We start from the raw sequence: 25,924 nt of genomic DNA on the forward strand, positions 1-25,924 counted from the left end.
TACAATAAGCACCCCCCACCCCACCTACACAAGCATACACGTTTCCAATAATTAACACTCAACCACGCAGATCGGGTATATCGGCCTGCTACTCAGGTATGTGGGCCTGCGTATCTCACAGCTTGGCATTGTCCCACGCAATCACACTCTCATCGAACGCCACCTTCCGCGCGTGGAACGACAACACGTCCACATCTAACTCCGTCCCATCGTACGCCGGCAGCTCCAACATGTCCGGGCATACTGTGGTCTGGCGGGTGATGTGGACCACGAGCGATGGCTTCGAGCTATCGATCGTTGAGCAGCTCGCATCGTCGCCGTCATGATGATAGCCATAGTCATAGTCGTACTCGTCGTATGTCGGAGGAGGAGGAAGAGATGAGCCGAGAGACCCGATGACGCGCGCGAATGAGAGGGAGCCGTCGGATGTGTCTGCGGAGAAGTGCAGGGGGTCGTGCGAGTCGAGACAGAGCGATCGGCGGTTGGCGTCCTGCAAATCGAAGAGGAAGCGCGACATGAGGATGCCGGTGATGCTGTCCAAAGCTTATGAGTTTATGCATGGACAGGACGGGAGCAAGGAGACGTACGGGTGGATGAAGAGAATAACGTAACTCGCGGCTTGAAAGGGTGCAGAGACCTGTGCGCGCTTCGTCATGGGCCCGCAGGTTCTCGTCAGGGGAGAGGTGACGCATACCGAAACGACGGTAAAGACCAAGTGAAGAAGATTCATGACGAGTAGGACTCTGTAGACGCATGAGTAGGTGGGCCAGCATTCTTCGGGAACATCGAAGGTAGAGACGGTCACTGACACGAAGTATAGGGTCCCTATATGCATTGTGCGGGTCAGTAAGTCTGTCAAGCGCGGCTGATGGCGATGACGTACCATTCCGTAGAAGTATCGTCCCGAACGTCGACGACTGCCCATGCGCCCAGCATCTTGGTGGTATTGTCTTCCAAGTAATGAGAATGATAAGTACATCTGCGACAATGAGACATGTGCGAGATCCGATCGTAACTAGGGTTGGGTTCCTCGTCAGCGCAGGAATCAAAGATATACGAGACGAGCGCACGTCTGTGATCAGAGTTCCGGTCAGCGAAGGCCAGCTCGTGAATGTGACGACTTACTTATGAGCCATTTCCGGAGTTGTGGGGTCAACTACGATGCACCCGAATACCGGATCCATCTCTCCCGTTAGGCCGAGAGCAAGGTGAGCCTATGAAAACTTGTCAGCGAACGTGTGCGCATGATATTATCATGGGACGTGCCAGTGCTGCGCCTACTGGGGCAACGGAGAGCAGGAAGACGAGCACCCCACAAGCGCAGTTGTTGCTCAGGGCATATACCCGTAAGGCGGAGAATGCTAAATGATCTGACGTTCGAATGCATGGAAAGCACGTAGCACAAAGAGGCAGGCTCACCGGCCCATGGGACATATTGCAGCATAGCGAACACATTTGTCATCTTGGCTATGAACCCGCAACTCTGTGGCACTAGAAGTTAGGGGCGGGTTATAAAGCGTCGGATAAGCACGTACCGACGTCTTGATATCAACGACGATTCCGGAGATGGACAGCAGAGAGGTGACGAGGACTACATATCGGTTGAGGAAGAAAAGTACGCCCGCGCCCGTGATTCTGCTCTTCCAGAACAAATTCACCTCGCGTTCGAAGGTGAGCAAGTATTCGTACACAAGGATCACTGCGCATATCCATGGTGGTCAGACAAGAGCAGTTTGAAGAATAAGTAGAACGTACCAAGCGCCGCTATGCCCAGACGATTGTCGATGACGCTGAAGAGCGAGAGTCGGGTAGGAGTCGAGATCAGGTCAGCGCGGCCCCACCAATATAGGACTGGCCGGTATGCTTACAAGCCTTCATACGTATCCGCTATGGAGCCTGAGTTCTCTTCAATGCGTGAATGCATGGCAAGTTGCAGCCGCGGGAACAAGAGGTATGAGACCTTCAGGACGGACTGCTCCTTATATGCGAACTACTCAAATGCTTGAGCCTAATATCTCTCTACTAGGTTGAACCCAGCACTCAGCGATAGTAGGATAGAACGACAGTTACTTACCCGCAGCGACCGCTCCTCGTCATCTTGACACCCCGGGTCGGTCTGTAGCTCTCACGAGTACGGCCTCTACTTGGCAGAGGAAGCAGATTGGAATACGAGGACACCACGACCCTCGAGATGAACGACGGAAACTGGAAAACAGATATACAGGACCACAGGGCGATAAGTGGATACAATCGTTGGGGAGAATTGTAGCAGGACATACCTGGACCGACCGGCCGCAGTCCAGCAACGAGCGGGTCTTGCAGCAGCGACTATCCTCATAACCTCAGCTCAACGTCTCTCTCTCGTACAGTGACTCATGCCTTGTGTGTCATGCAGACCTGGTATCGTTCGAGCCATAATGAACGTACTGGATGAAGGGCGATGATGTGGTATGTCGGATAGCCCGTGAAGTTGGAACCCTCTCGAGTCTATGTGCTATTCAGGCTGTTAACATGAGTAACAAGCTTCTCCAGTTGAGAATTAGACGTCTTTCATAGAGTGAGCAAGCGAGGCTTTACAAAACAGATTCAATTTCCAGGTGGAAGTCGGAGGCAGGCATGACAGACGGCGCTTACACCGGAGTCCCTCTACTCGGAGCTCGGGTCCGAGTTCCGTTCATGCACTTAGCTGGGACACAAGCCCGCGACAGACTGTCCTATCCTTCGTTGGTTCTCGCGATACGCGACGTGTCAAATCGCGATAATTGAAGCAAGTTGGGAAGGTAAACTACATTAGCAATGTCGGCGCGCACAAGTCAATGTTACAACGGGGTGTATCATCACTCTCCCTCATCACCGCCCTCGGAAGATGACTGGGAATCTGGAATGAAGCTGAAATACACAGCAGTGCTTAAACTGCCTGCGAAGGAACTCCAGGGAGCCGTTGACGAGTTTGCAGCCCCCGACATACTAGCATCGGTAGACATGGCCGCGACGGGTCGTCGGCTTGCTTCTTGAATATCCAGTAGAAATCTTGAAGTCAGCACAGTCGTGACCCTGTGTAGTGTGCCGTATAAATCAGTCTGTGGTGTTGACCTCTTGTGGTAGAGGTAGACTCACGGCTCCGTGAACGCAGTCATGTTGCTCGACCCGCCAGTACCGAATATCTGTGAAGCTTGTAAGTGCATGGCGCAATGGTGCATCACTAGGTCGACACTCACGGAAAGTAGCGTGAAGGTGATGTGGAGCGAGTTGAGGATGAGGAGCAAACTAACAAGTCTCTTGAGGATTGCGAACATGTCCGCGAGGAAGTGGTACCTACATAAAGTATACGGTACCTGCGCCCCGGAGGTCAGTGAGGGCACAGATTCACCCCTGAAACCTATAGCTCACCGTCAAGGAGTAGAACGCGAGCGAGAAGGAAACGAGTTTCGCATCGAATGGCGTGTCGCCTCGGTATCGTCCACCAGGTGATGATAATGAGAATGATGTCTGCGAGGATGAGGCTCGACCTCGACATCGCGGTCACTGGTGAGCAGCATCCTTCAGTTGAGTGTTGCGTGAAGACACGGATAGCACTAACGTCTATAAGACATGTGAGTATAATAGCTTCCGACAGGAAGTTCGCACAATCATCATACTTCAAGGTCACGGAGTGAGGGACATGGATATCTTGGTGCATCTGGCAACCGAACAACGGGTCCACCTTGCCATCCATCTTGTACCTGAACAGATACTATAAAGGCAATGCCATGAATCGTGGGCAGAATTGAAGGTACAAGATACTCACGAAATTGACAATGAATGGTACGGAGAAGAGGGCGGCGATGATTGCTGCGAGGATCCGACTCCTACTCAGCGCGAGAGTTCGCATGGCAGAGAATGCTTGAGTTCCGTCAGTTAATGGTCGACGAGCTAGATTTGTCGAACTCACCACCCCATGGTATGTACTGCGCCAGCTCAACGACGAATCCTGCTAGGACTATCTGCGTGCAGCTGCAAGATCGGTCAGTCAATTTCGGGGAGCGGTAGGACGGTACAACGCTGACCTCTGCAAGGGGGAGACTGTCAACGTTGAGGATGGGTTCGCATGGATACTCTTACTCACCTTATCGTTTTGAGGGAGGGGTGTTACGAATACCAGGATGTGGTTGAGAATACTGATATACTTGTTCGCAAAGAACAAGATTGATGCGGCGGTAACCGGCCTCCTCCAGAACGCCTCGACCTCCCGTCCCGTAGTGATGAGGAAGTCGTAAAACATGAAGACTGCAAGACACGCCGGAATCTCTTGAGCATTTGCATTGCGTGCCAGGTATGGTCGACAAACCTGTTGCCGCGGTGGCCGTTTGGTTGGCTATTACGCTTGAAGACGGACTGGTCAGCACTAGGACTTCGAACCCATCATGCACTGGTAGCGGTACGTACCTGTCGTACCAAGAGGACGCGATCTCCGAGTTGGACATGACACAGAAAACGCGAGCTAAAAACTACGGTTGAGTTAGCGATCCCCTCAGAGGAGTTGAGAGCTAGGACGACTACTCACCTAGACATTTATTCTAGCCATGCTTTCCGGGGATCACATCACCCGTCATGGCGCACCACTAAAACCGCTCGCTCAATCGAGCCAAGGTATCCGCGTCACACAGCGAGGGTGCCCCCTGTGCAAACTTACCTCTTCCTGAACCACAAGCGCAACCTAGACGAACCCGGCGAAACATGTTCCGCGCGATATATTGCCCTCCGATATGAGCGTGAATGTAATGTCCAGGCTAACGGAACCTATATGAGCCCATAGCGCCCCGCAGTCAGAGGCTCGGGTATCGACCATGTCGTAAATATTTCCCGGCGATTCAAGTGCTAGCATGTGCCTGCACTTCTGCGGATGGTCGAATTGTCATCGGGGCGGGTCCTTCTCCGCCCGAGCCCAAGGATAGACTAAGTTTGATTGGCAAGATCTGTCTGAACAAACTTACCGTCATCGGATGGGGCTCAAAGCTCTTCTTAGCTCCTCAGCATTGCGGGTGCGGTGCGTCCGAGCCGGTCGGATGACGGACATGGCCGATAGAAAGAGTCCTGGTCGTCAATCACTGTAAGATGGCAGGAGGAAGTGAAGCTTGAAGACGGGATCCACATGCACAGGTCTTGCCCTGTTCTGCCTGCCATCAGCGCCCATGACACAGCCAAAGCGGCGAACACCGCCGCTGCACTGAAAGTTCAATTGGTCAGGCACGGAGGTGGCAACATCAAAGTTATTCGGGGGATACCTTGCAGGCGTAGACGTACAGTACTAGTGTCGCAACGTGCTCATGAGAGCATCGGAAGAGAGCCGCAAGCGTCGAGCATGGCTTGAAGGCCAACATACGATTGGGGGCCGATTCGGTACATGTCAAGTCTCGGAGACCTCCGCCACTGCTTCCCGGTCTTCCGTATGATATGCAACTGCGCGCGAGCTTCCATTCTTGTCAAACCCAGCCTCGACCATCTCGCAGTCTATCTTCTCGGCTTCCACATCCGTACTCCACTCGGACTGGGCCGAATGGAAGTCACTGTGTACGTTGAGCGGTATGGGAGCGGCGACAGAGCTGACGATTCGCGCGAATACAATCGATTGACTTTGGGTGAGGACGCCGCTAGTATCCAACCGCGACGACTCTTCGGCTCCCAGTACGTGCACCACGGTGCGCTGGCTCGCCTCCTGGATATCCATGAGGAACCTCGACACTAGCACTGCCGTCAGTCTGTTGTATACAAGCGGAGGTCAGCGCTCTAATGGGAACCGGAACATGCTAAGATACAGGAACACGCACGGCTCAGTGAAGTATGTTATTTCACTGATCTGTCCGGGTGGATGCGTCAGGCACAATCCGTGCAATTGAATTGCTCCATATATCACTCACAGACGTGAAGCTGAAGACTATGTGCAACGTATTCAGGATGAGAAGAACCCTGTGTTCGAACGATGTCAACGTCGTGACCCAGTACCGCATACAAAGATCGTCGGCCAGAAACCTACAGGAAGTATACTATGCCTATGGTCGGGAAAGGTACTTCACGGTCAGTCACGTTGACATGCGTCCTTAAACCGAAACGTACCGTGGCAATACAGTACATCCAGGAGCGTCTTCGCATTGCGGCGGGTGAAGGCGCGAACGAGCGCGTGTCGGGGGATACGCCATAATATGATCACGATGAGGAGAACATCGGCCACGATGAGACAAGTGCGGGAGATCAATAGGACTGAAGTTGTGGGAATTAGTCAGCTCGACATATGGGGACTCTCGAGTCCGCATTAGCACGTACGCCTGCAAGATATGTCAAGAACTCCGACCGCAGAGAAGGATGAGAGAGACGTACTTTAGCGCGGTCGTAGGATCGATAGTCTCTCCCATGCCACAGCCTACAGCCGGATCGTTTACGCCATAGATCTTCACACTCTGAAGACCGATGAGCGAGATTCACTGATGCCTGCGGCGTTCACGTACGAAGTTGGCTCCAAGTGGTACCAGGAGTAAAACGAAGACCGGGACGGACAAGAGCCAGGACTTGCACAATGCAAGAGCCCGTATCATGATTGCAGAGAAGGCTGCAGCGGTGACTCAGTTGAGAACCGTTGATGATGGAACAGGGATGAACGTACAGGCCCATGGTATATATTGACAGTAATCGAGGGATGAGAACGCTTTAGCTTGAAGATCACATCTGGAGATTCACACAGCTCAGTGGGTGAATACCGGCTATGCAGGAAGGCAACACACGTCTATACTGGGTTAACATCTGTCCGGTCAAGGCTCAATGAGATTCGACTCACTTTGTCCGAGACATGGAAGGGGATGAAGAGAGAGAGGTCGATCAGATGATTCAGAAGCGTGATGTACTTGTTCGCAAGGAACAACGCGGTCGCGCCAGTGAATCGACGCGTCCAGAACAGGTCTACCTCTCTCCCGAAAGTTATGCTGTACTCGTAGAGAAGAAAAACTGGAGGAGGGACATAAATGAACACATCTTAGAGTGTAGCGACGGTAGAAAACGCACCAATTCCAGCAATGACGCAGTAATTCGCGATAGCTCTGTCGAAGACTATGGTCATGTCTGTCGTGAGATTGACTGAAGTAACACTAACGATGCAATAGCTTCAGCAATCGCAGTGGTATCTGGCTCTGTGTCTGATGACATAGGTGGAGATGACGGTGCAGTGGTTTGGAGATCCGTCGTCCTTGGGCCTTGTCACGCCTGTTTTATGCCTGTGTGAACCAATCCTCATGTCAGTCGAGATCCACGGATAGACAACTAGAGTATGCCCACGACCCACATTGGTATGCATCTGCTGAGGTCGATCTGGATTGTCCTTCCCTGCATCTCGCCATGCGGACGTCCCAAAGAAGCTGGGAAGTGTCGTCGTGTCCAGTCTCCTGCGGATCCACAGGTAAAGCATTAGCCGAAGCACACTGGCAGCAATGGACAGACACGCGTACTGCGAAGATTGCAGAGTTCATCGGCGTAGAATGCCGTCTTAGGAGATGTTGTGGTCGACAAGTTCCTCCTCATAGCCTCGCAGCCAGATTCTCGACGACGCTACATAAGGCAGTCCAGAGCAACGAGAACTTGACATGTACCGGTCCCAAGTTGTGAACTGACTGCAAGCTCGGGATGTGGATGGTGTGCTGATGGAGGAGTCGATGAGGAGGAGGAAGAACCCGGATGAGGTCGTAACTAATCCCGCGGTGGCCGAGGGCCGCTTATCAGAGGAGCGCTCGTGGCAGGCAGTGCGGTACCCCTGGTACTCGGAATGCTCAAGTACGTTTCATGGTGCAGTATCGCTGTATTGATACCGTCTGCCATACAGCGACATTCCATTCAGTACTAACCATGATGAACTATCCCTTTGCTCAACTCCGAGCTCGGATCTTAAAGCCACGGATGGAGGCCGAGGGTCAACGAGTCGGAGCTGCACAACAAGAAGTTGTGGCACCTAGCAGCTCAGTTCGACGGACTCCGGCTTGGCGTCGTCCGTGACATCTGTCGAGCTCGACGTATCGGCCTCTGGCAGACCAGGTCCGATAGACTCCCCGAGGGAATCCATGACCCTTGCAAAGCTGAGCGTCCTGCCCTCGGAGACGGTGGAGAGCTGGTCCACCGAGGACATGCCCTTGACGGCCGCCTTGTTCGACTCCTGTAGATTGAGCAGAAAGCGTGAGACAAGGACGGCGGTTACACTGACAGGTCGCATGGCTGGGTGTCAGTTCAGGTTGTCAAAGGAGAAGAGATGCGACGTACACCTCGGTGAACGCGGTGATGTTGCTTGCCCCATTGTCAGTGAAACCGAACATCTGACACCGGAAGCATCGTCAGTGATAGATCACTCGGAGTTTTGATTAGGGGTATACGTGTACGCACAGAAGAGAGGGAGAACGCGAGGTGCAGCACGTTCATGATCAGCAGAACCCTGTATCGCGATATCGTTTGAGATGTTCTCGGCCCAATGAGGGGTCGCAAGGACGAGCTCACCCGAAGTAAAGGGTACCTACATATCTGGTAAGCTTCGAAACGAAGATAACTATCAAAGGACCATACCATCGCGGAGAAGCACAGTCGTGAGGGACACTCCGACCTTGCGGAGGGTCGTAAAAGAGATTGTGTTCTTGGGTAGGGCCCACCACGTCAGGCCAATGAGAAGAGTGTCTGAGATGATGAGTCCTGTGCGAGATATGATGACAACTGCAAGAACAACATTTTTAGCTCGCAGTTTCGTTACTGCTTACTATGCATTTGACGTACACCTGGAAGCGCTCGATCAGCATGCCGCTTGAATCAAGCAAGGAAGAACGAACTTCAATCCCAGCGAAGGCGGTATCGAGTCTTCCGCAAAACACCCCCACTGAGGATCATTCACCCCAGTTAGATTGAAGGAGAAGCGGGCCTGTGGGCAACAATGAGTTCCCACAGATGTGGGCACTACAACCTCGTCACACGCACCGTGTTGATTGGGATTGGGGCGAGAGCGAGGAGGAAAATGAAAATTGACAGGATGATCCCTCTGCAGAGGGCATACGCTCTCAGCCCTGAGAATACTAGCATATGGTTGAGGCAACCGTCAGAATGTCCATCGTGAAGAGTGCGATACTCACTTGCCCATGGGAGGTAGTTCACGAAAGAGAATACAGCAAGTCCTTTTGCCATCGACGCACAACTAGAGTGCGAGTTGCGTAAGTTGTCTTAGCGAGCCTGCCAGGAAGAAACGCGTGACTATCGTACCTCTGCGGACAAAATCAGAGTCAGAATCAACATACACTATTATACGCACGCAGTACTACTGGCACTCACCTCGTCAGATATGTGGGCAAACTCGATTACAGCAAGGGCATTGTTGACGAAGCTAATGTATCGGTTTGACAGGAAGAGTGCGGACACCCAGATGGATGCGCCCTGCCAGAACAAATTCACTTCGCGATCTATGGTGATGATATATTCGTAAAGCAGAAAGACTGAAGGAAACCACCCATGGGGTGACGATAAGCGACATCCAAGCCGTGCGGTTGGCGTACACGTGAGGACTCACCAGAAGCGGCGAGGACGCAGTAGTTGTTCACAACTCTGTGAACGCCACAATGGGCCAACATTAGTATATGGCAGAGGAAAGGAAGGGGCTGCCACTCACATACTCTCATAGCTCGCAATCGCGTCTGCATCCGACGTTGAAGACATTGTGGCTTGTAGGCGAGGGCGATCGTGCCATCAGCGTCTCCCTTGCTGCGTTATATGGGCGTGGTCTTGTGTGATGTGAGGCCCGCCTAGCTTCGCGCACCGCCTCGCCGCATTGTGACCGCGGACGAAGAGGAGATAGCCCAAGTAAAACCTAAGAACTCAACTTTGAGCTTATTGCACTGCAAGTTGGATGGCAGATGCAATGGCTGGGACAAAGACAAGGACGAATGCAGAAGCCTCACTTCTGAATAATCAAGTTCTCTTCCGTCGTACGCAATTGAGGGGACTGCGTCCGGGTGTCGATACTGGTTCCGAGAGGATAAACCCGCCAGGCCCGTGCTGGATTCCGCGCATGTTTCCTGCATGATTGAAATAACCTTCGGTGCTGGGAGCACGCTCAGCGTGACCTGAACAACTTCGGCGAGCGATGTAGAGAGGACTGCAGAAGGAGTAAACTGGGAGACCTGGCGAGCGGGTAGTACAATGAGCGAGTGTCATATGGAATGCGGACTCAATGCGCACCTCGGTCAGAGTCATTACTTCAGTTCCTGCTCCTGCGCTCCGCGCCACGTACTATCCGACCGTCCTGAGGCACTCACATTGCAAACTGATATTTGTCGGACGTGAACTCCTCTGAGTCCCTTAGGGCGAGGTCGAGGTCACGGTCACCGGCAGCGATCCAGGCACACGCTCGAGCAAGGTTGATGTTGGGTGATGATGAGGGAGGTCAAGGTTCAAGAAGTCAGTGCTTCCTACTTATCGGCCGCGCAGGTTGACGTTGAGCGCTCCAGCGCTTTTCTGAAGTCGGGCCTACGATACCCTGGATGCCAACTGCGGCATCGTTCATTTGTAAGTACATACCATCTGATATACAGCGGACTGTGCAGGTGGCACTAGTAGCAACGAGCTTCGCAAATCAAGACCGCAGCTCGAAGGATTCCGGCTTCAAGGTGTCGTCTGTGAACTCTGTGAAGCTCGACGTGTCTGACTCCGACACGCCAGGCCCAAAGGACTCCCCGATGGATCCCATGACGCGCGCAAAGCTGAGTGTCTTGCCATCAGGGATAGTCGAGAGCTGGCCCATCGACACAGACTCCATGCCCATGATGGCCGCCTTGTTGGCTTCCTGCAGGTTGAGGAGGAAGCGCGATACAAGGACGGCGGTGACGCTGACAGGCCGGATGAGGTGTCAGATTGAGTTGGAACAGAGGATAGGGAGAGGTGCTACGTACACCTCGGTGAACGCGGTGACGTTGCTTGCCCCATTGCTCGTGAAGCTGAACATCTGTTGCCAGAAGCGCCGTCAGCGATAGGACACTTCGGAGTTTTGATACGGGGTATACGGGTACGCACGGAAGAGAGGGAGAACACGAGGTGGAGCGCGTTCATAATCAGCAGGATCCTGTATCGCAACATCATTCGATGGATGTTTTCGACTAGAAGGGTGAAGACGAACTCACCCAAAATAAAGAGTACCTGTATCTCCGGTCAGCTTCGGAACGGAGAGAAGTTGGATAGACCACATACCATCGCGGAGAAGCACAGTCGTGAGAGACACTCCGGTCTTGCGGAGGGTCGCAAAGGAGATCGTGTGTCTTGGTAGGGCCCACCACGTCAGGCCAATGAGGAAAATGTCCGAGACGATGAGGCACGCTCGAGATATGATGATAACTGGATAAACGGTACGTCAGCTTGCGGAGCGATCATCACTTGTGTAACGTACACCTATGTAAGAACGGTTAAGATCAGTATGCGGCATGAAGCACACAGGGAAGGACAGACTTTAGTTGCAGTGAAGAGGGTGTCGAGTCTTGCGCGAAACACCCCCACTGGGGATCATTTACCCCAGTGAGGTCGAACGAGAAGCGAGCCTGCGCGGACCGGTAAGATTATGCGGAGATGCGCACTGCAGCCTTATCACAACGCACCGCATTAATTGGGAGCGGAGCGAGAGCGAGGAGGAATATGAATGTTGAGAGAATGACGCCTCTGCAGAGGGCGTACGCTCGTAGGCCGGAGAATACTGACGCGCCACGTACGTGAGCCCTCGGCAGGTTTGGCGACTCAGAAGAGTCAGGACTCACCCGCCCATGGAAGGTAGGTCATGAAGGATAGCACTGCCAGTGCTCTTGCCATCGATACGCAACTTAAGGTTGGGCTGTGTGAGCAGCAAGGTAGCGATGTACTGAATGACTGCGCACCTCTGTAGACAGCCAGCAATCGGAGTTAGCTTACACGCAGAGTACTGTATGTGGTTTACACTCACCTGGTCGGAGAAGTGGCCGAACTCGACTAGCCCGACGACATTGACGGCCACGTTGAAGTATCGATTCGTCATAAAGAGCACACAAGCACCGGTTGGCGCACCATACCAGAACGAGTTGACCTCGCGATCTAGGGTGATCACGTACTCGTACAGCAGGAAAACTGGACGGCCGTCAGTGACCCTCAAGGCGGAACAAACATCCTTGCAGCTTACCTGACGCAGCGATCACACAGTAGTTGTTCACGACGCTTCATCGAGTGTCAGCCATTTGGAATGGGAAAGGAACAGAAGCCGACTCACATATCCTCATAGCTCGCGATCGCGTCTGCATCTGACGAGGACATCGTGGGTCGTAAGCGAGGACAATCGGTACCCGCTGCGTCCTCCCAGCTGTGTTATACGAGCGCGATTGTTACGTTATGTGGTGCTCTGCTCCTATTCTCCCTCAGCTCTTGCGCATGCCCACGAGCCACGAGATACTTTCTCCGCTCGCCCGCACTGCGGCCGCTGACTTGACGGGGAATAGTCCCAGAAGTTCAGAAGCCAACCTTGAGCTCAGCGCAATGCGAGGTGAGTACGATGACTGAAACACAGATCAACAGATCAAGATGAAGGCAAAACCACCGGAGATCATATAAGTCGGATTATCTTCTACATACGCACTGGCAGAGCTGCGACAGCAGTAAGCTCCATCTCAACGTGATGTCAGTGCCGAGCGGATGAGCTCAAACTTTGTTCTTGAGGTTCTCCTTGGCTGCCACTGCGATCAGCATGCTCTGCGCTTGCTGGATAAACAGAGGGACACGGAGAGAAGAGCGCAGTGGGAGACCTGGCGAGCGGATGCGATAAGCGAGGGTCATGTGGGACTGCCAGTGCGGATCCAATGCGCACCTTGTATGGTCAACACCCACGCTTCTGCGCAACGTAGGATATACAACACTGCAGCCGTTCCGCCAAAATCCAAGCTTTCGTGTCGAGAGCAGTGCTTATCGGGTGCGCGTGAAACTGGCACCGCGGTCTGCGTGCCGTGCTTCCTCCTAAATCTACAGGAAGCTCACGGAAAGGCGGCCCACCCCGACTTGCTGACCAGCGGCAATATGCCTCTGACGCACCCTTGTGTTCGAGCTCAAGCCCGGATTGTTGACCTCAGTCGCGCCCAGGGGAGCGCATATCCGATGATATGCTCCACGCTGACGAGGATGGTGGGGAGATTGTCTTTGGGTCCTAAATACCGTCACACCCGCCGGTACTGGCAGACCATGGTTATAGACGTTCGCAGGCACGCACTGTGTCAGGAGCCGGAGAACCTACGGCATGTGCGTCATCAATATGCATGGTGCGGCGGCGGGAGTGATGGTCGGAGTGTCCCCGGGAGTAGACCAAGGAATGGGCAATGAATACTAGTAGTGAAACCGAGGTGGCATGCGAATGTGTGCCCGTTCCCGTGAGGCCTGGAGTGGGATGGGCAGTCTTGAAGTGTGATGTAGGCGACGACGTGGATGCTTGTCGACTTACCTGGATGTTACGTGTATCCCCCAATTGACCTATCCTTCCCTCTCAACTTTGTGAATGCCGTGTTTGGGATCTCGTACAAGCTCTTCAAACATCGAGCTCGTGCATAGTCAGGCCTAAGGTATGATCAAGCCGCGTGGACTTTGTTCAGGTTGAGATTGTGTTCATTTCCTTGGTGGACAGCGAGCAGGCAAGTTGAAAAAGTGGCAGAGCCGAGGAGACATGCAGGAAAGATACAGTCAGAAGTCTAGTAGATGCTGATTCAACAACAACAAGAGTGGTTAAGGGATGGATGGGCAGGTCGGCAAGGTCGCAGAAGGGCGTCTGGAGCCTCGAACCGGACTCCGAGCGCCGGAGACACCAGCACCGAGGACGCGACCGTAAATCTGGGCCTTTACTCCTCGTCCTCATCCTCACGCAATATGCGAACATCGTCATCTTATACCTGGGCTTCGCTCGTTTTTCGAAATACTTACCCCTCGCGAGCTTAGGCCTCTTCCCTACCGGAAATACACCGCCGTGAGCATCATGATTCATTCTGGAGGCTTCTGTCGGGATTACGTCTTCCGCGCCCGCTAACTACAGCTAGTACAAGGTCGTTCTTGGCATGGTCAGAACGAGGACGGAGGTCAATCTGTCATTCAAGGCACCCCGCTGATGCGCTGAACTATGTGCGTAGATCTCTCTATATGGTGGCTGCGCTTCGCTCAGGTACCCCGGGCTGCGAACAGTGCAGTACTCGTGCTGTCTATGGACACCACGATTTGCACGCCAATGGGCTATAGCCCACGATGGGCCCTGAGAGGCTCAATCAGTATCGCTTTCCGCATTGCCCCCGCTGTTTAAGCGGCCTCATGACATTGCACATGGATTATGTACCTCGATTCATTCGCAGCATGCGCGAAACGGAGCTCCATAAATCCGCGCATCACAACGCGGCTGCCGAAGACTGTCTTCCGCCGCTGGAGGTCTCCCTCCTCGCTGAAGATGTCGTCTGCAGACGCAGGCTCCGAGATCGCCCAAATCATCACCCTATACGATGCTATGCGAGTATTTCCCGCCCACGATGTATCCGAGATGCTGAAGCCTGACACTTATGTATCCTACTTAGATACACGACGGAGACGTGCACATACGCCGTGTTGGGTGAGCCGTTCCCTCTGCAAGCTTCCCGACGAAACGTGGATCTAACTGCGCCTCCAGCACTGATAGCATTCGAGTATATCCTGACCTTTAGGCAGGAAGTGGATATGTTCTGGAATCGCAGGCTTACGGGCGCGACGGGCTTGTTCTTGTTAAACCGGTACATAATTATCATCTTCCTAATCTTGGCAATCACTCCTTCGGGACAGTCGGAGACGGTACGTGCTGCATGTTCAACCTGCACGCATATCTGGCGTGACTCTCATATCATGTGCCCTCTCCCCACTACCAGGCGTAAGTCCACCCATTCAAGCTTCAACGACAATATCCCTCAGGTGCATGGAATACATAGTTGTGCAAAACTCGTCAAGTCGGCCACTATGTTCGAATACCTGATGTATCTTCCCTGGGCAGGTGAGTGGTTTCGATCTGCTTAGCGTACCCCCACCAGGCTGAGTATGAATTGTGATGCAGTATTCGCAGCCCTGCGAGCGTACGCACTTGCTGCGCGCAAATGGTTCATAGGGCTGTTCGTCCTCCTCCTTGGGCTTGTTCCTTTCGCTGTCAATGTGGTACGTCGTGCAGCCTGCCCGCTCGCTAGTCTCGATGAGACTGATGGCATCGCATGCGTCTGCAGGCCGTATTTGGGCTAGGAATAACCGGCATAGTCGATCCTCTTTTTGGTTGCCAAGGAGTAACCGTTAATCTCAGTCCAGAATTGGCTCAAAGGTGCGTTTCTTATCAATGACTAAGTGGCCAGTTGGTCCAAGCTGAACTCTTCCGGCCAACAGACGTGCGTCGCCCAGCATTCCATCAAATCGCTATCGCTGACCTCTGTTCGCGACTGCGTCTGTTTTATCTGTAGTCACAATCACCTCTCGGACAGCACTGATCACTGCGGACATCCTCCTCATCGTCCTTACCTGGCGGAAACTCCCCGCGAGCAGCAGGAGCTGGAGTAGAGTACCATCTCTGACCTCCGTGATGTTCCACCATGGTGAGTCAGAATGCTGTCTCAAAGTGAAAGTGTCGAAATCTGATCGTAGACGTTGTAATATGGCGCAGGTCTGATCTACTTCGTGTGAGTGTGGTGCGTCGCGCAACGCAGAGCCCCGCAAGCTCATGTTGCAATGTTTACAAGCATCCTTTTCATCCTTAACGTTCTTCACCTGATATTCACAATGATCTCCGTACGTGATCCCTTCCTACTGCATCGTCCGTGGCCCGTACGCTCATCATCCTGCCGTATCTTCTCTTTCAGATCGAGTTATCTCCAACCGGACCTTCAAGTTTCATCACCATATTCACGAACCCGTGCGTCCTTCTCGCCCCGCATCACGAAGACTCATTCATCCTTCCCATTGCGCTATCACAACCTGCACCAGGCTCACCTGCATCCTTGTCTCGCGTTTCCTGCTCGACTTGCAAGGCGCGACACGCAAGTCCCTGCACCTCGGGTCCCAGATAGGAGGATATACCGACACGGCAGACGTCCGCACGAAGTCTACCATCGTCTTCGAACGTGTCGTCGGCTCCATCGCGTCGACACTGGAGCCGAGGATCAACGACGATATTACACTGGAAGAGGATGAGAATGTCGAGCTGGGGTCCACAGACCGCGATGAACTCGGAGGCAAAGAGATGACCTCGTAGCTCTCGCCCAAGGCGCACTGAGGGGCACCGATGTCGAATGCGGAGGTAGGAGCGAGGTAGGAGCATCAGCGTAAGGCATAAATCGAATATCGGCCACTTTACTGGAACAATTTTGTAGCGTAACTATACTCTACCCTCGCACCGACACTATGGTTCTCTGTGATCTGTGATAAGCCTGATCAGGCCGTTTCTGTCTCGTGCTGGGAGGCTTCTCTGACACCGTCCGTAGGTCGCGCCGTATCTACCCCAATACTCGCATCCTCGTCGTGCATGCCCATATCCGACTCGAGATCGACGGTCGTGTCGTCCTGGCGCAGCGTTGTCGCAATCGACCCGACCGCTTTCGCGAAGTTGAGCGTCGTGGTGCTGAGATCGCCTGAGCGCGTAGCAACGTCGTTCGTGTCCAGCTGCACGTCGCGTCGACCCGCTTCCTGAAGGTCAAGCAGGAAATGTGATATGAGCACTGCCGTGAGCCTGCGGTACGATCGTGGTTAGCAAGAGGTATATTAGCTGCAACGGGGCGTAGAACGAGTCACGCACGGGTCGCTGAGGCTAGTGATGTTGCTAGGGGCGATACCATCATCGAAGACCTAAAACAATGTGCGTATGATCGTCGAGTTTACGTCACAAGTACTATGCGAGAGCTTGAGGTGGAGACGTACAGACGCTACAGTGAAACTGAGGTGGAGAACGTTGAGGACGAAGAGCACGCTGCCGGATTTGAGAGTGCGTTAGCCTCGGCCCTGGAGCTGTACTTTCGTGTGGAGCAGCATCCGACGTACATGAAGTAGATTGTTCCTGTCATTCAGCACGTCAGCTGTAGTCAGGCCCTTCCGAGTGATGTACGCACCATTCCACCACATAGCGGCGACGATTTTTCGTCGAGACAGAGTCTTTACTATTGATTCCGCCCCTGGCCGTAGCGTGCGCCAGGTAGCGACGATCAGAAGGAAGTCGGCAATGACGAGCGGTGCTCTGGAAAGAATCGGGACTACGGTATAACCAGCGGAGTTTGAGGCCCGAGCAGTCGCGTAGCAATATAGAGTCTACGTACACCTGATACACCGGATTCAGTATCACTCTCATTGACAACACCACGACATGGGAGACGTACGTGAGGGCTTCCGTCGGGGTGTTGAACCACAGACCCGAGCACCCGCGGATAGGGCTGACAGCGCCTGAGTATCCGACGACATATTGGGCCTATCCAGAAGACTATCAGCTGGATGTTTGGTCGGGCGAGCGAACCATTTAGAACGTACTATATTGATAGGCGCAGGGCCGAGGGAGAGAACAAGGATGGTAGTCGAGAACCACCAGCTCTGAGTCAAAGCGTATGACCGCAATCCCGAAAATACTAGCATGGAAGTATCGCACGGTCAACTTACGAGTCAGAAAAGAGGAAAGGCTCGGCTTACTTGCAACGAGTATATATCGTAAGTGCAGCAGGGGAGTAGTCCCCCTGTAGATCATTCTGCACCTGTCCAAAGGAGGATCTACCTCAGTGGAGGCAATTGAGGTGAACGTTACTGGAAGGCGTACGTCTGCCCGACTCGAAGTCAACACGAAGCCCTCAGGTTGGAACATGTGTTGGAACCATACCTCGTCCGAAGCTGCGCTTGGGTTGAGCGTTGCCAATGACCCGAATTCGTATGCCAAAGAGCTGTATCGTATGAGAAAGAACAGGACGGACGCTCCCGTAGGTTTGATGGTCCAAAACAGGTCGACCTCCCGGCCGAACGTGAGGACGTAGTCATATATGAATATCACTTGCGACTTCATAAGCCAGAATGATAACAAAGGGGCAATGAAGGGAGGGACCTTACCTGTCGCCGCGAGACCGAACTCATTGCTCAGTATCCTGAACGAGCGAAGATCTGTCAAAGTCCTGAGCTGATGGAACCTGATAGCACGACACTCACAGACCGGCGACAATGCTGATAATATCGGGAATGGGTAAATCAGGAGGGAAAAACCTAGTTAACGGACGAGAGGACATCTTGGACGAGGGGTTAGGGAGCAGTCTAGGCGAGCCAACTCACTATATGACCAGTACTTCAGCATCCGTCTCATAGGTGTTGACAAGAAGATGGGAAGGTGTATGGCATCTCTCGGACTCGTCGAGGTGCTCTCGGGCATATCCGCAATGCCGCCAGGTTCTAGCTGGGTACTACTATATCAGGGTCCATCTCTATTGGGAGGTCAAACCTTGATCATGCGAACGACTTCTCGACCGCGCAACTCTCCTTCTCAGATTAGATTGAACCACAACGACATGCTTCATAATGGTGAAGGGAGCACAGATTCGCCTGGATCGGTGCAGACGGCTATGCATGCGCATGGAAGAAGCGGAGAATTGGTCATGCGTAAGTGTCGTGAGTCGTATGTGCCTCGCCCGGAATCGCCTGTCTTGTCTACGTCGTTCATCATGTCAGTGTCTGCTGCGAATCTTATAACCGCTGATTTCACCTTGTCAAGTCTGCGAGCGTCTTCTGTCGGCCGCTCCATCACCCTCGTGTTCCAAGGAGGCAAGCTGGTGCTCGTCCTCGGATTCGATGACGTTCGAAGTGAACATCGCGCCGACAGAGCCGATTGCCCTGGTAAAGCTCAGAGACCCTGCATTGTTTGTAGTGAGATAGAGGGGGTCGTCGGAGCCCATCTTGAGGTGCGATTGGTTCGCGTCTTGCAGGTCGATCATGAACCGCCATACCAGGATGCTAGTGAGCCTAGGTAAGTGGTTTTAGCCGCGAGTCCTCACTTGCGCAGCGTCAATGCGTACGGGGGTTCCAGGAGGCTGAGCGCACTGCCTACACCGCCGAAAAAGACCTACGAGTCACCGTTAGGGCTGTAAATGTTTGCAAATCGGCTCACTCACCGATGTCACGGTGAAGATGACATGAAGGACAGACATGAGCAACAGCGCTCTGTGCTATGGCTTCAGACAAACGCTGCAGTTAAGCGAGGGGCGTGAGCGACATACATGAAGTATATGGTACCTGTAGGGTAGCCTGTGAGATATCGCTTGCAACAGAAAAGACAAGGGCAACGAACCGTTCCAGAGCAGGATAGCTGCGAAACCCCTGGGCACATCTCTCGAGAGCAGCCTGCGAATGGACTTGGCTCCTAAAGTATTCTAGGTGACGGCGACGATGATGGCATTTGCCAGGAGCACCGCCGCTTGGGTCACGACGGTCACTGAGCGAGTTGCGGACCTTCAGTGTCAAAGGATACTCCGGAGTCAACTTAAGGCCTCACATCTAGGGGATTGGATGTAAGCAGAGTGTAACCTGCTAGTAAGGTTCGACAGAGAAACCACCTACATGATTGTCCTCTGCAGCGTTATTCTGACTGAGGCACCACATCCATCGATGGGATCTATGGTGCCAGTGAGTCCCATGTTGAAGAGAGACTGTCGCATCCGACGAAGTGAGTTGGGCTATTCGATCGCCGATCGGAGCACTCACCATGTTCGTACCGAAGGGTACGACGGAGAGCATAAAGACGATGATAGACAGGGTCCAGCTCCCCTTGCTCAGAGCAAAGACGCGCAATCCGGAGAACACTGCACAACCATGAGTGGCAGAGTATCAGGAATAGGCATTGTCACGCTCACCGCCAACGGGGATGGCTTGAAAGTAGTCCACTGTGGCGCCAACTTTCACGAGGATTCCGCAGCTGATACAAAGAATTACGCGGCTCGCCCGTGGATATGAATGGGAGTGCTTACCCCTGCGCAGCATTAGCCCGCTAGTAGCCATGAAGAGAAGGACAGACGCACCTCAAGCGATATTCCGGGAACCGCTTTGACTCGAGCCAAGATCACGGAGAGAAGTCCTACGTATCTTGTGGTATAGAATAGGACAGGTGCGGCCGTGAGACTGTTGCTGGTCCAGAAGAGTTCAACTTCACGATCGAAGGTTATCACGTAGTCATATATGAGCAGTACTGTGTTGCACTTAGTTTTGGGGCAGCTCTCGGGCTGAAGTACGGCGAGGGATTACTCACCTGCAGCCGCTATATTGCTGCTGTAGTTGTTTTGTCTGGTCGCCTGTCAGCGTCGACCTTGTGGAATATGTGCAAATACGACTCACGCGGAGGCATAGTGAGCAATTATGGTGGCGTTATCGGTCATGGAGGATTATCACCGTGTCACGGATGCGATCTCTACGGATTCGTGTCAACATGCCGTGAACATCTGCCAATGATTTGGAGGTTGAGACTTACATGAGACGAGCCCCGGATGGGTTGTCTTTTCTCCTCGGTCGTGTACTGTTTTAAAGGTGCCATGGTGTACATCGTGAACGCAAAGGCCGTTGAAGGAAACGTCGATCGCCACGGTATCGTACTAGGTGGCAATCTTGCTCAGACGTGTGGAACCAGCCTGTGCACTAAAACGCTGATGCAGGCCGGCATCGCACTTTGAAACAGCGGTCGGCGGGCCTGGCGGGCTGGTCAAAACGCTCTGCAGACCTGTGGGCACGTCAGATTGGTCAATCAGCCGAAGTGAACCCTGACTACTGCAATGAAGCGCTGCATACATATCCTCGGTCCGAACCGTGACTGGTCCCACTTCCATTGGTGTCGGTGCTGCTCAGTACGTGCTAGTCCCAATCGAACGTGGGCCTGCGAATTGCCTCTTGATAGCGACCTTGACCTTACTCCTATCGTTGCCAATTGCGTTCGTTCGCGGACATAGTGCGCTTTGGTGTCAGCCGCCTGAAACTCGGGATGTCGTTATGAGCGCGACATCGTGCCATCGACCCCGCCACACTCGTCAATCTTACATCGCCCTCAGGCGAGCATGGGTCGCAGAGTAGTAGAGCCACCATCACCACTACTACTTCATACCAATGTATGTCCGGGACATCTCTTTCGGCGTGTATGCGTGGGAGACTAGCGATCATTAACTCATGGAAGAAATAGTGTTTCTGGAAAAAAGGGCGTACGTACCGCTTGATAACCTGAGTGTCGTCCGATGCTGCGTGCTCCCGGCGCCACACTAAAGGCCCTTTGCACCCATGGCCCACTCATCTAGGACTTCAGGCGATCACGAATTCAGCGTAGAGGTAGGATTTCCAAACAATTAGACCATAAACATTATATACTGCAGGCGATGGCGAGATGAGTCAAGTTTAAATGATTAGAGGACGCAACGACGTACCTGTAACTTCCAGAGCTGCAAACCTACTGCGACAGCACCCTCATGCCCTCGTCAAATGCCTTCACGAACTCCTCTGCGAACTCGTCATCCACCGCACCCTTGCCCCAAGTGATCGAGATGCCCAACCCGCCAGCAGCCGTCCCGACCGGGTTCACCTTCAGCGCCGCACCAAGGGTCGCGTCCGCCTGCACGAAGAACATCTCCTGGATATGCCATTCGACCTCTTCGCCCTCCTTCGTGGGGGGCTCGGGGAACGCGCCCAGATTGGACAGCTCGAGCGCGCCTGGACGCTTCTTACCGACCATTCCCAGGATGTACTCGTCGTACTTCCCATTGAGATACTTGAACAGTCCAATGGCGTGTGCCGAGCCGGGAAACTTCCGCTTCAACGTCGCGGTGAGTGCGGACGCCTTCTCCCATGGGAACGTGTCCTTGCTGATGGTGGCGGGGGGCGAACGGAAGAGTGGGTGGTAGACCGCGTGAACGGAGACGTGGTTGCAGATCGCGGACCGGGGAGCCTTCGTGAGCGGTCGTAGGGACATGGGAATGTACGTGCGGACATGCTTGTACTTGTGGTTTGCGGGTTGAGCGTAGATAGTTCGCGACAGGACAATGAGGGAGAGGGTATGAATGGTGGACGTCAGGGTGGCCTTGTGGTCACGGGAAAGCTTGATGAGGTTCGACGTCTGCTCGGGGGTATACTCCAAGAGCCGGACATGCGTGACCAGAGTCGGAGGCTGCTGGGTAGGGTATCCGGACCACGATGCCCCCTTCTTACGATCAAGGAAAGGGAACAACAGTTTGGAGACCTCCCGTATCATCATCGTGAACGGCACCGTAGTGTCTGTGGCGTCTTCGAGAGCGGGAGTGAGCTTTGCATCTTCCGGCAAAGAAGAGACAATTCCGGAGTGTTCTAAGACTGGGTCGCCAATTAACTTGACTCTCCTTAGCGACGCAAGCAGGTTGTGGTGGAAGGCCAAGCCGCTCTGCCCATCGCCGATGGTGTGATCGTAGGCGAACAGGACCATCCCATCGCGCAGGACCACGAGCCTCCACTGGGGCATGTCCTCTAAGAACTCCGAGGGTTGCACGAAGATCTCCTCGATCAGCTTCGGCAGCTCCGCGCTGCCCTGATCCACGAAATTGACGACTCGGTTTAAGTCTACACGAGACAACGCAATCCATACTCCTTCCGAAGACGAGGGCACGAAGCGCGCGGCCAAAGCTACGTTTTGGCGGATGACGTCCTCCAGCGCAGCGAACAGTACGGGCTTGCTGAGCGGAGCACCGGATATATGTGTGTATCTTGCACACACGACGACATATCCGAGAAGGTTCAAGCGGCTTCGTGCGTTGAAGAAATGTTCGAACCGTCCTGAGAAATAGGGTCAGCCCCGCCCACTCCTGACCGTCGAAGCAAACAAGAGGAGTCTGAAGCCAAATGCGATGATGCGCGTACGGTGTGTTTGCATCTCTAGTAGAGAAGTGGCAGATGGACGAGGCGCACCATCATCCAGACGTGCAATGGGCGATGCGAAGGATGGCAGATGTTCAACCAGCTACCGCGAACACGCTATCTCCTTCCTTCCGAGGACCACTTTTACCATCCGCGCCGCAGCACACATAGCCTCTTCCTCGCCAGATGGAAGGCAAAATGCAGCAGACTTGAATGAGCACTCACCTGCTGTGCGTAGAACCCTCCCTGACGTCGTCGTACCCGTGCCCTGCTTCTCCGCTACGTCCTCCGGAGTATGTTCCGCCGTCTTCTCAGTGGCCGTCATATCACACTTCGACTGTGCCAGACGAGGAGTGGAGATGTGAGTGGACTTCGTAACTGGGTACGAAGGAGTGTCGGCATCCAGTTCCTGTGAGGTCGATGCCGCCAAGATTTCTCATCAATTTGCCTCGATATACATACCCGAGAATCGAGATGACTGCGGTTGAAAGCAGCAGTTGAAACTCTTCGGGGCACACGCGCCGTCGGCGCCGCTCACGTAAACGCAAATGCGAAGAATGTTACAGTAAAATGGGGTCATGACAGAGCGGAAGAAGAGTGCGAAGAGGGCAAGCGCCTCAGACCATCCAGTCAAACCATATGGTCTCTTCCTCATGCATGCACTACTACAGACACATCCAATCGATACCGTACACAATTCATATACATGCCTTTCACCGCCATGTAATGACGAACGAGTGAGTCCGCACTTCCGGAAAGCTCAGACCACGCACTCCCGTACGTTCAGAAGTCACCAGGCGTAGGGACAGCATCGCGCTAGAACGACACTCAGGCCGCTCCGGCGCGGTCTACGACCTTGTGTGATCCTCCCTAGTACACCAACTGCCTCTTCTCCGCAGGTCCGGATGCACCTCTGCGCTATGATGGCGCTGCCCATACCATCTCCGTCAGCGCGAAGATACCGAGAGCGTATCGTGCTGCGATGCTGCGACGAGGTACCATGAGTATCTCAATCTCCCGTTAGAGAACATCTCGGGGGCTCCGTGTCTTCTGCTCGAGCCTGTTCGAAGTCAGCCGCAGGATAGTCCCTGGCGCAGGTGGCTCCATCTTGGATCCGCTCAGGTATAACGTTGTTGCGCATGGCGTCCGTGCACATATGGTTCGTGGGTCGGGTGACAAACGGAGGGGCAGTGAAGGAATCAATTTCCCGCCGTCGATCCCAGGTCTGTGACATGGCAGATCTCGAAGCGCATGAACAGTGGCTCGTCGCGGGAGACTGTGGCTCCTCACCTTGAGAGTGCGCCGGTCGATGATTTGACGAGGTCAGGAAGTGCATGTTTGAACGAACAACCGGAGGGACATACGCAGGACAAACTCGATGGTGATCACCGTCTGCATGATATGTTGTCAGCCATACGCCCAACCTCGACACCGGAAAACAGTACTCACCGTCCCGGCGCCCCGATGCCAGGCTGCGCCGTACAGTTTGCCATTCGCTTGCGAACGTCGTTCGTAAGACCCATGTAGAACTCAAGATCCTTCTCTCGAGTCCTCTCCATCTCGTGCCGGAACCGCTGCAGGCGGCGCTGAATACCGTGTGAGCGAGAGACGCAGACAAGCAATGCCATTGATCGTACTGGGGGTCTACGGCATCGCGGTCGGACAGCTGGATATACAACCGGAAGAGGTACCCTTCGCGCGGGACGATCATGCCCGAGCCGTTGTGGGAGTGTATCGCGCACTTGCACCGGATATCTGGGAAGTCGGTGTCGGGAACCATGTCGACGACGCCCCATATACGGTAGTCCGTCTGCTCGCCGCCCAAGGCGATCCTTTCCGGACCCAGGAGTGCGCACCTGTGTGGCGTTTAACGGTAAGACTCGATCATGGGTAGTGGATGAACCTTTACATACCATCAGCACCAAGGACACGGACAATCTCAGAGTGGCCCTGTTGTTCTGGCAGATCGGGAGACTTCAAGGTGACCTGCACAATCCGTATAGAGGACTGTGTGCACGGAGACATGGATGAACTCAGCATGCTCGGATATCGACGCCGGAGTCCTGGACGAGCATGAATGAGTCTTTTCGAGGTGATAGTCACCGCTGAATAGCCGAGGGACTGTAATTTGCCATACCGGCTTCACGGTCTCGAGTGTATGAGACTCAACGCATCGCACACTTCAACCTTGCCTGCGAGCGATACTATACCTCTACGCCTCTGCAGCTGACATACCGACTGCTCATGCTCCTCGGGGGGTGCAGTGACATGGGGAATCGGAGTCTGGTCAGATGTTGACAAGGTTTGGTCGGGGATACTGCGGGGTTGGGGAAGCCGGGTAGCAGTCGTCCGAAACATCTTCTATAAGGCCCGGACGATGTATACGAGACAAGGCACGGTTGACCTGCGTGACAAAAGTGGCGTATGCTACATTGTACAGCCTTCTTGCTGGGACGGCGGTGCAGACTTCACGTACCTTACCGGAATCTCGTCATGGCCTCCACATTCTCGTCGTACTTCTCAATTCCGCCGTCTCTGCTCTGCAAGTGATTCCAAGCGTCGAGTCCTAGGCAGTGAGTCCTCCTATTAGCGCCTCTCTCCATTCTTGTTTCCTTGTGGGGCGAGGTGGCAAGGCAGACAGACGAGGAGGAGGGGGAAGAACAGTGGTGAAACGTTGACGGTAGGTTGAAATTGATGTGCTAACCCGTACTTAACACATAGTAAGTAAGTTACTGATCATTACTAGCAGTGATAGGAAACTATATGCGTGGGAACAGCAGTCGGTATTGAGATTTACTTACTCTCTCCGGAGTTCGAAGGTTCTTCACTGCTTGGCCCTTCCTGAGTTCCTCAGCCTCCGCTACAATCGTGCAATACTTGACTCGCATCTCAAGCTCTACAACACACCACGATTGGACGTGTGTGTGTTTTCTCTTGCGGGACTTTTCAATGCCACGCAGCAGGCCTATTAAGTACGACGACCAAACCCTAGAACGGACCGCGACCGACTGGGAAATTGGAATGTTATTGC

General features: G+C 53.7%; 11 protein-coding genes across 11 annotated transcripts; 1 reads left to right on the forward strand and 10 right to left on the reverse strand.

Moving 5' to 3' along the window:
* Positions 1–9: 9 nt before the first annotated feature.
* Positions 10–1,942, reverse strand: L226DRAFT_540571 (uncharacterized protein). Its single transcript, XM_067681899.1, is given in 11 exon segments — positions 10–533; positions 588–743; positions 810–825; positions 884–1,015; positions 1,114–1,115; positions 1,126–1,214; positions 1,267–1,361; positions 1,420–1,483; positions 1,536–1,699; positions 1,756–1,790; positions 1,869–1,942. 11 exon segments carry the CDS (start codon positions 1,922–1,924, stop codon positions 116–118), a joined length of 1,227 nt encoding a protein of 408 aa, XP_067529138.1. The 5' UTR covers positions 1,925–1,942; the 3' UTR covers positions 10–115.
* Positions 1,943–2,754: 812 nt separating this feature from the next.
* On the reverse strand, positions 2,755–4,503 carry L226DRAFT_563847 (uncharacterized protein). Its single transcript, XM_067683585.1, has 9 exons — positions 4,426–4,503; positions 4,328–4,362; positions 4,106–4,266; positions 3,932–3,995; positions 3,788–3,882; positions 3,639–3,733; positions 3,219–3,315; positions 3,118–3,164; positions 2,755–3,054 (listed from the first exon to the last, which is right to left on the reverse strand). Exons 1-9 carry the CDS (start codon positions 4,461–4,463, stop codon positions 2,838–2,840), a joined length of 849 nt encoding a protein of 282 aa, XP_067529139.1. The 5' UTR covers positions 4,464–4,503; the 3' UTR covers positions 2,755–2,837.
* A 363-nt stretch (positions 4,504–4,866) lies between these two features.
* On the reverse strand, positions 4,867–5,303 carry L226DRAFT_339639 (uncharacterized protein). Its single transcript, XM_067674066.1, has 3 exons — positions 5,265–5,303; positions 4,974–5,206; positions 4,867–4,909 (listed from the first exon to the last, which is right to left on the reverse strand). The coding sequence occupies exon 2, from the start codon at positions 5,161–5,163 to the stop codon at positions 5,002–5,004; it is 162 nt and encodes a 53-aa protein (XP_067529140.1). The 5' UTR covers positions 5,164–5,206; positions 5,265–5,303; the 3' UTR covers positions 4,867–4,909; positions 4,974–5,001.
* A 65-nt stretch (positions 5,304–5,368) lies between these two features.
* Positions 5,369–7,659, reverse strand: L226DRAFT_617443 (uncharacterized protein). The gene is made up of 13 exons (XM_067687035.1): positions 7,473–7,659; positions 7,310–7,409; positions 7,121–7,241; positions 7,033–7,067; positions 6,809–6,975; positions 6,634–6,757; positions 6,483–6,583; positions 6,329–6,434; positions 6,094–6,237; positions 6,014–6,029; positions 5,898–5,946; positions 5,808–5,836; positions 5,369–5,738 (listed from the first exon to the last, which is right to left on the reverse strand). The coding sequence occupies exons 3-13, from the start codon at positions 7,171–7,173 to the stop codon at positions 5,387–5,389; spliced, it is 1,176 nt and encodes a 391-aa protein (XP_067529141.1). The 5' UTR covers positions 7,174–7,241; positions 7,310–7,409; positions 7,473–7,659; the 3' UTR covers positions 5,369–5,386.
* A 157-nt stretch (positions 7,660–7,816) lies between these two features.
* Positions 7,817–9,702, reverse strand: L226DRAFT_617444 (uncharacterized protein; the record flags this gene model as incomplete). The annotated part of the gene is made up of 11 exons (XM_067687036.1): positions 7,817–8,213; positions 8,275–8,327; positions 8,395–8,443; positions 8,506–8,521; positions 8,572–8,715; positions 8,827–8,917; positions 8,974–9,068; positions 9,126–9,189; positions 9,322–9,482; positions 9,557–9,591; positions 9,656–9,702. 11 exons carry the CDS (start codon positions 9,700–9,702, stop codon positions 7,970–7,972), a joined length of 999 nt encoding a protein of 332 aa, XP_067529142.1. The 3' UTR covers positions 7,817–7,969.
* Positions 9,703–10,618: 916 nt separating this feature from the next.
* On the reverse strand, positions 10,619–12,312 carry L226DRAFT_527156 (uncharacterized protein; the record flags this gene model as incomplete). The annotated part of the gene is made up of 12 exons (XM_067679091.1): positions 10,619–10,871; positions 10,935–10,987; positions 11,056–11,104; positions 11,163–11,178; positions 11,230–11,373; positions 11,426–11,427; positions 11,485–11,573; positions 11,631–11,691; positions 11,787–11,905; positions 11,969–12,129; positions 12,182–12,216; positions 12,269–12,312. 12 exons carry the CDS (start codon positions 12,310–12,312, stop codon positions 10,619–10,621), a joined length of 1,026 nt encoding a protein of 341 aa, XP_067529143.1.
* Positions 12,313–13,909: 1,597 nt separating this feature from the next.
* Positions 13,910–16,484, forward strand: L226DRAFT_563849 (uncharacterized protein). Its single transcript, XM_067683586.1, has 13 exons — positions 13,910–13,999; positions 14,070–14,151; positions 14,212–14,526; positions 14,592–14,626; positions 14,684–14,843; positions 14,976–15,037; positions 15,098–15,195; positions 15,261–15,354; positions 15,489–15,620; positions 15,689–15,704; positions 15,765–15,813; positions 15,885–15,937; positions 16,009–16,484. Exons 3-13 carry the CDS (start codon positions 14,354–14,356, stop codon positions 16,274–16,276), a joined length of 1,140 nt encoding a protein of 379 aa, XP_067529144.1. The 5' UTR covers positions 13,910–13,999; positions 14,070–14,151; positions 14,212–14,353; the 3' UTR covers positions 16,277–16,484.
* L226DRAFT_576294 (uncharacterized protein) lies at positions 16,456–18,275 on the reverse strand (the record flags this gene model as incomplete). The annotated part of the gene is made up of 9 exons (XM_067685323.1): positions 16,456–16,750; positions 16,817–16,866; positions 16,939–16,987; positions 17,059–17,074; positions 17,127–17,251; positions 17,391–17,479; positions 17,539–17,598; positions 17,819–18,137; positions 18,199–18,275. The coding sequence occupies 9 exons, from the start codon at positions 18,273–18,275 to the stop codon at positions 16,456–16,458; spliced, it is 1,080 nt and encodes a 359-aa protein (XP_067529145.1).
* A 474-nt stretch (positions 18,276–18,749) lies between these two features.
* L226DRAFT_576295 (uncharacterized protein) lies at positions 18,750–20,408 on the reverse strand (the record flags this gene model as incomplete). Its single annotated transcript, XM_067685324.1, has 11 exons — positions 18,750–19,002; positions 19,056–19,102; positions 19,152–19,200; positions 19,257–19,272; positions 19,328–19,356; positions 19,597–19,685; positions 19,741–19,838; positions 19,890–19,998; positions 20,055–20,221; positions 20,282–20,316; positions 20,368–20,408. The coding sequence occupies 11 exons, from the start codon at positions 20,406–20,408 to the stop codon at positions 18,750–18,752; spliced, it is 933 nt and encodes a 310-aa protein (XP_067529146.1).
* A 933-nt stretch (positions 20,409–21,341) lies between these two features.
* Positions 21,342–23,148, reverse strand: L226DRAFT_340104 (uncharacterized protein). Its single transcript, XM_067674070.1, has 3 exons — positions 22,897–23,148; positions 21,438–22,812; positions 21,342–21,380 (listed from the first exon to the last, which is right to left on the reverse strand). Exons 1-2 carry the CDS (start codon positions 22,907–22,909, stop codon positions 21,461–21,463), a joined length of 1,365 nt encoding a protein of 454 aa, XP_067529147.1. The 5' UTR covers positions 22,910–23,148; the 3' UTR covers positions 21,342–21,380; positions 21,438–21,460.
* Positions 23,149–23,725: 577 nt separating this feature from the next.
* Positions 23,726–24,861, reverse strand: L226DRAFT_340021 (uncharacterized protein). The gene is made up of 4 exons (XM_067674068.1): positions 24,807–24,861; positions 24,531–24,749; positions 24,343–24,479; positions 23,726–24,285 (listed from the first exon to the last, which is right to left on the reverse strand). The coding sequence occupies exons 2-4, from the start codon at positions 24,671–24,673 to the stop codon at positions 23,903–23,905; spliced, it is 663 nt and encodes a 220-aa protein (XP_067529148.1). The 5' UTR covers positions 24,674–24,749; positions 24,807–24,861; the 3' UTR covers positions 23,726–23,902.
* Positions 24,862–25,924: the final 1,063 nt, after the last annotated feature.

The sequence above is a fragment of the Lentinus tigrinus genome, assembly GCF_003813185.1.
Source record: "Lentinus tigrinus ALCF2SS1-7 unplaced genomic scaffold L226scaffold_60, whole genome shotgun sequence".
In the NCBI taxonomy this organism is placed as follows: domain Eukaryota; kingdom Fungi; phylum Basidiomycota; class Agaricomycetes; order Polyporales; family Polyporaceae; genus Lentinus; species Lentinus tigrinus.

Excerpts from the sequence above, each read along its gene's own strand:
- L226DRAFT_540571 (XM_067681899.1), bottom strand. The coding sequence starts at position 1,924 with ATGCATTCACGCATTGAAGAGAACTCAGGCTCCATAGCGGATACGTAT. Across the intron at positions 1,791-1,868 it reads GCGGATACGTATGAAGGCTT|CGTCATCGACAATCGTCTGG; the intron begins GTAAGCATACCG and ends CTCGCTCTTCAG. Across the intron at positions 534-587 it reads GTTATTCTCTTCATCCACCC|CATCACCGGCATCCTCATGT; the intron begins GTACGTCTCCTT and ends AGCTTTGGACAG.
- L226DRAFT_563847 (XM_067683585.1), bottom strand. The coding sequence starts at position 4,463 with ATGTCCAACTCGGAGATCGCGTCCTCTTGGTACGACAG. Across the intron at positions 3,996-4,105 it reads CCCTCCCTCAAAACGATAAG|AGCTGCACGCAGATAGTCCT; the intron begins GTGAGTAAGAGT and ends GACCGATCTTGC. Across the intron at positions 3,055-3,117 it reads ATGACTGCGTTCACGGAGCC|GGTCACGACTGTGCTGACTT; the intron begins GTGAGTCTACCT and ends CACACTACACAG.
- L226DRAFT_339639 (XM_067674066.1), bottom strand. The coding sequence starts at position 5,163 with ATGGCAGGCAGAACAGGGCAAGACCTGTGCATGTGGATCCCGTCTTCA.
- L226DRAFT_617443 (XM_067687035.1), bottom strand. The coding sequence starts at position 7,173 with ATGTCATCAGACACAGAGCCAGATACCACTGCGATTGCTGAAGCTATT. Across the intron at positions 6,435-6,482 it reads TACCACTTGGAGCCAACTTC|AGTGTGAAGATCTATGGCGT; the intron begins GTACGTGAACGC and ends ATCGGTCTTCAG. Across the intron at positions 6,238-6,328 it reads CTCTCTCATCCTTCTCTGCG|TCCTATTGATCTCCCGCACT; the intron begins GTCGGAGTTCTT and ends CCACAACTTCAG.
- L226DRAFT_563849 (XM_067683586.1), top strand. The coding sequence starts at position 14,354 with ATGTACCTCGATTCATTCGCAGCATGCGCGAAACGGAGCTCCATAAAT. Across the intron at positions 14,527-14,591 it reads ATCACCCTATACGATGCTAT|ATACACGACGGAGACGTGCA; the intron begins GCGAGTATTTCC and ends TATCCTACTTAG. Across the intron at positions 15,038-15,097 it reads GATGTATCTTCCCTGGGCAG|TATTCGCAGCCCTGCGAGCG; the intron begins GTGAGTGGTTTC and ends ATTGTGATGCAG.
- L226DRAFT_340021 (XM_067674068.1), bottom strand. The coding sequence starts at position 24,673 with ATGGTTCCCGACACCGACTTCCCAGATATCCGGTGCAAGTGCGCGATA. Across the intron at positions 24,480-24,530 it reads CGCGATGCCGTAGACCCCCA|CGCCGCCTGCAGCGGTTCCG; the intron begins GTACGATCAATG and ends CACGGTATTCAG. Across the intron at positions 24,286-24,342 it reads GGCATCGGGGCGCCGGGACG|ACGGTGATCACCATCGAGTT; the intron begins GTGAGTACTGTT and ends CATATCATGCAG.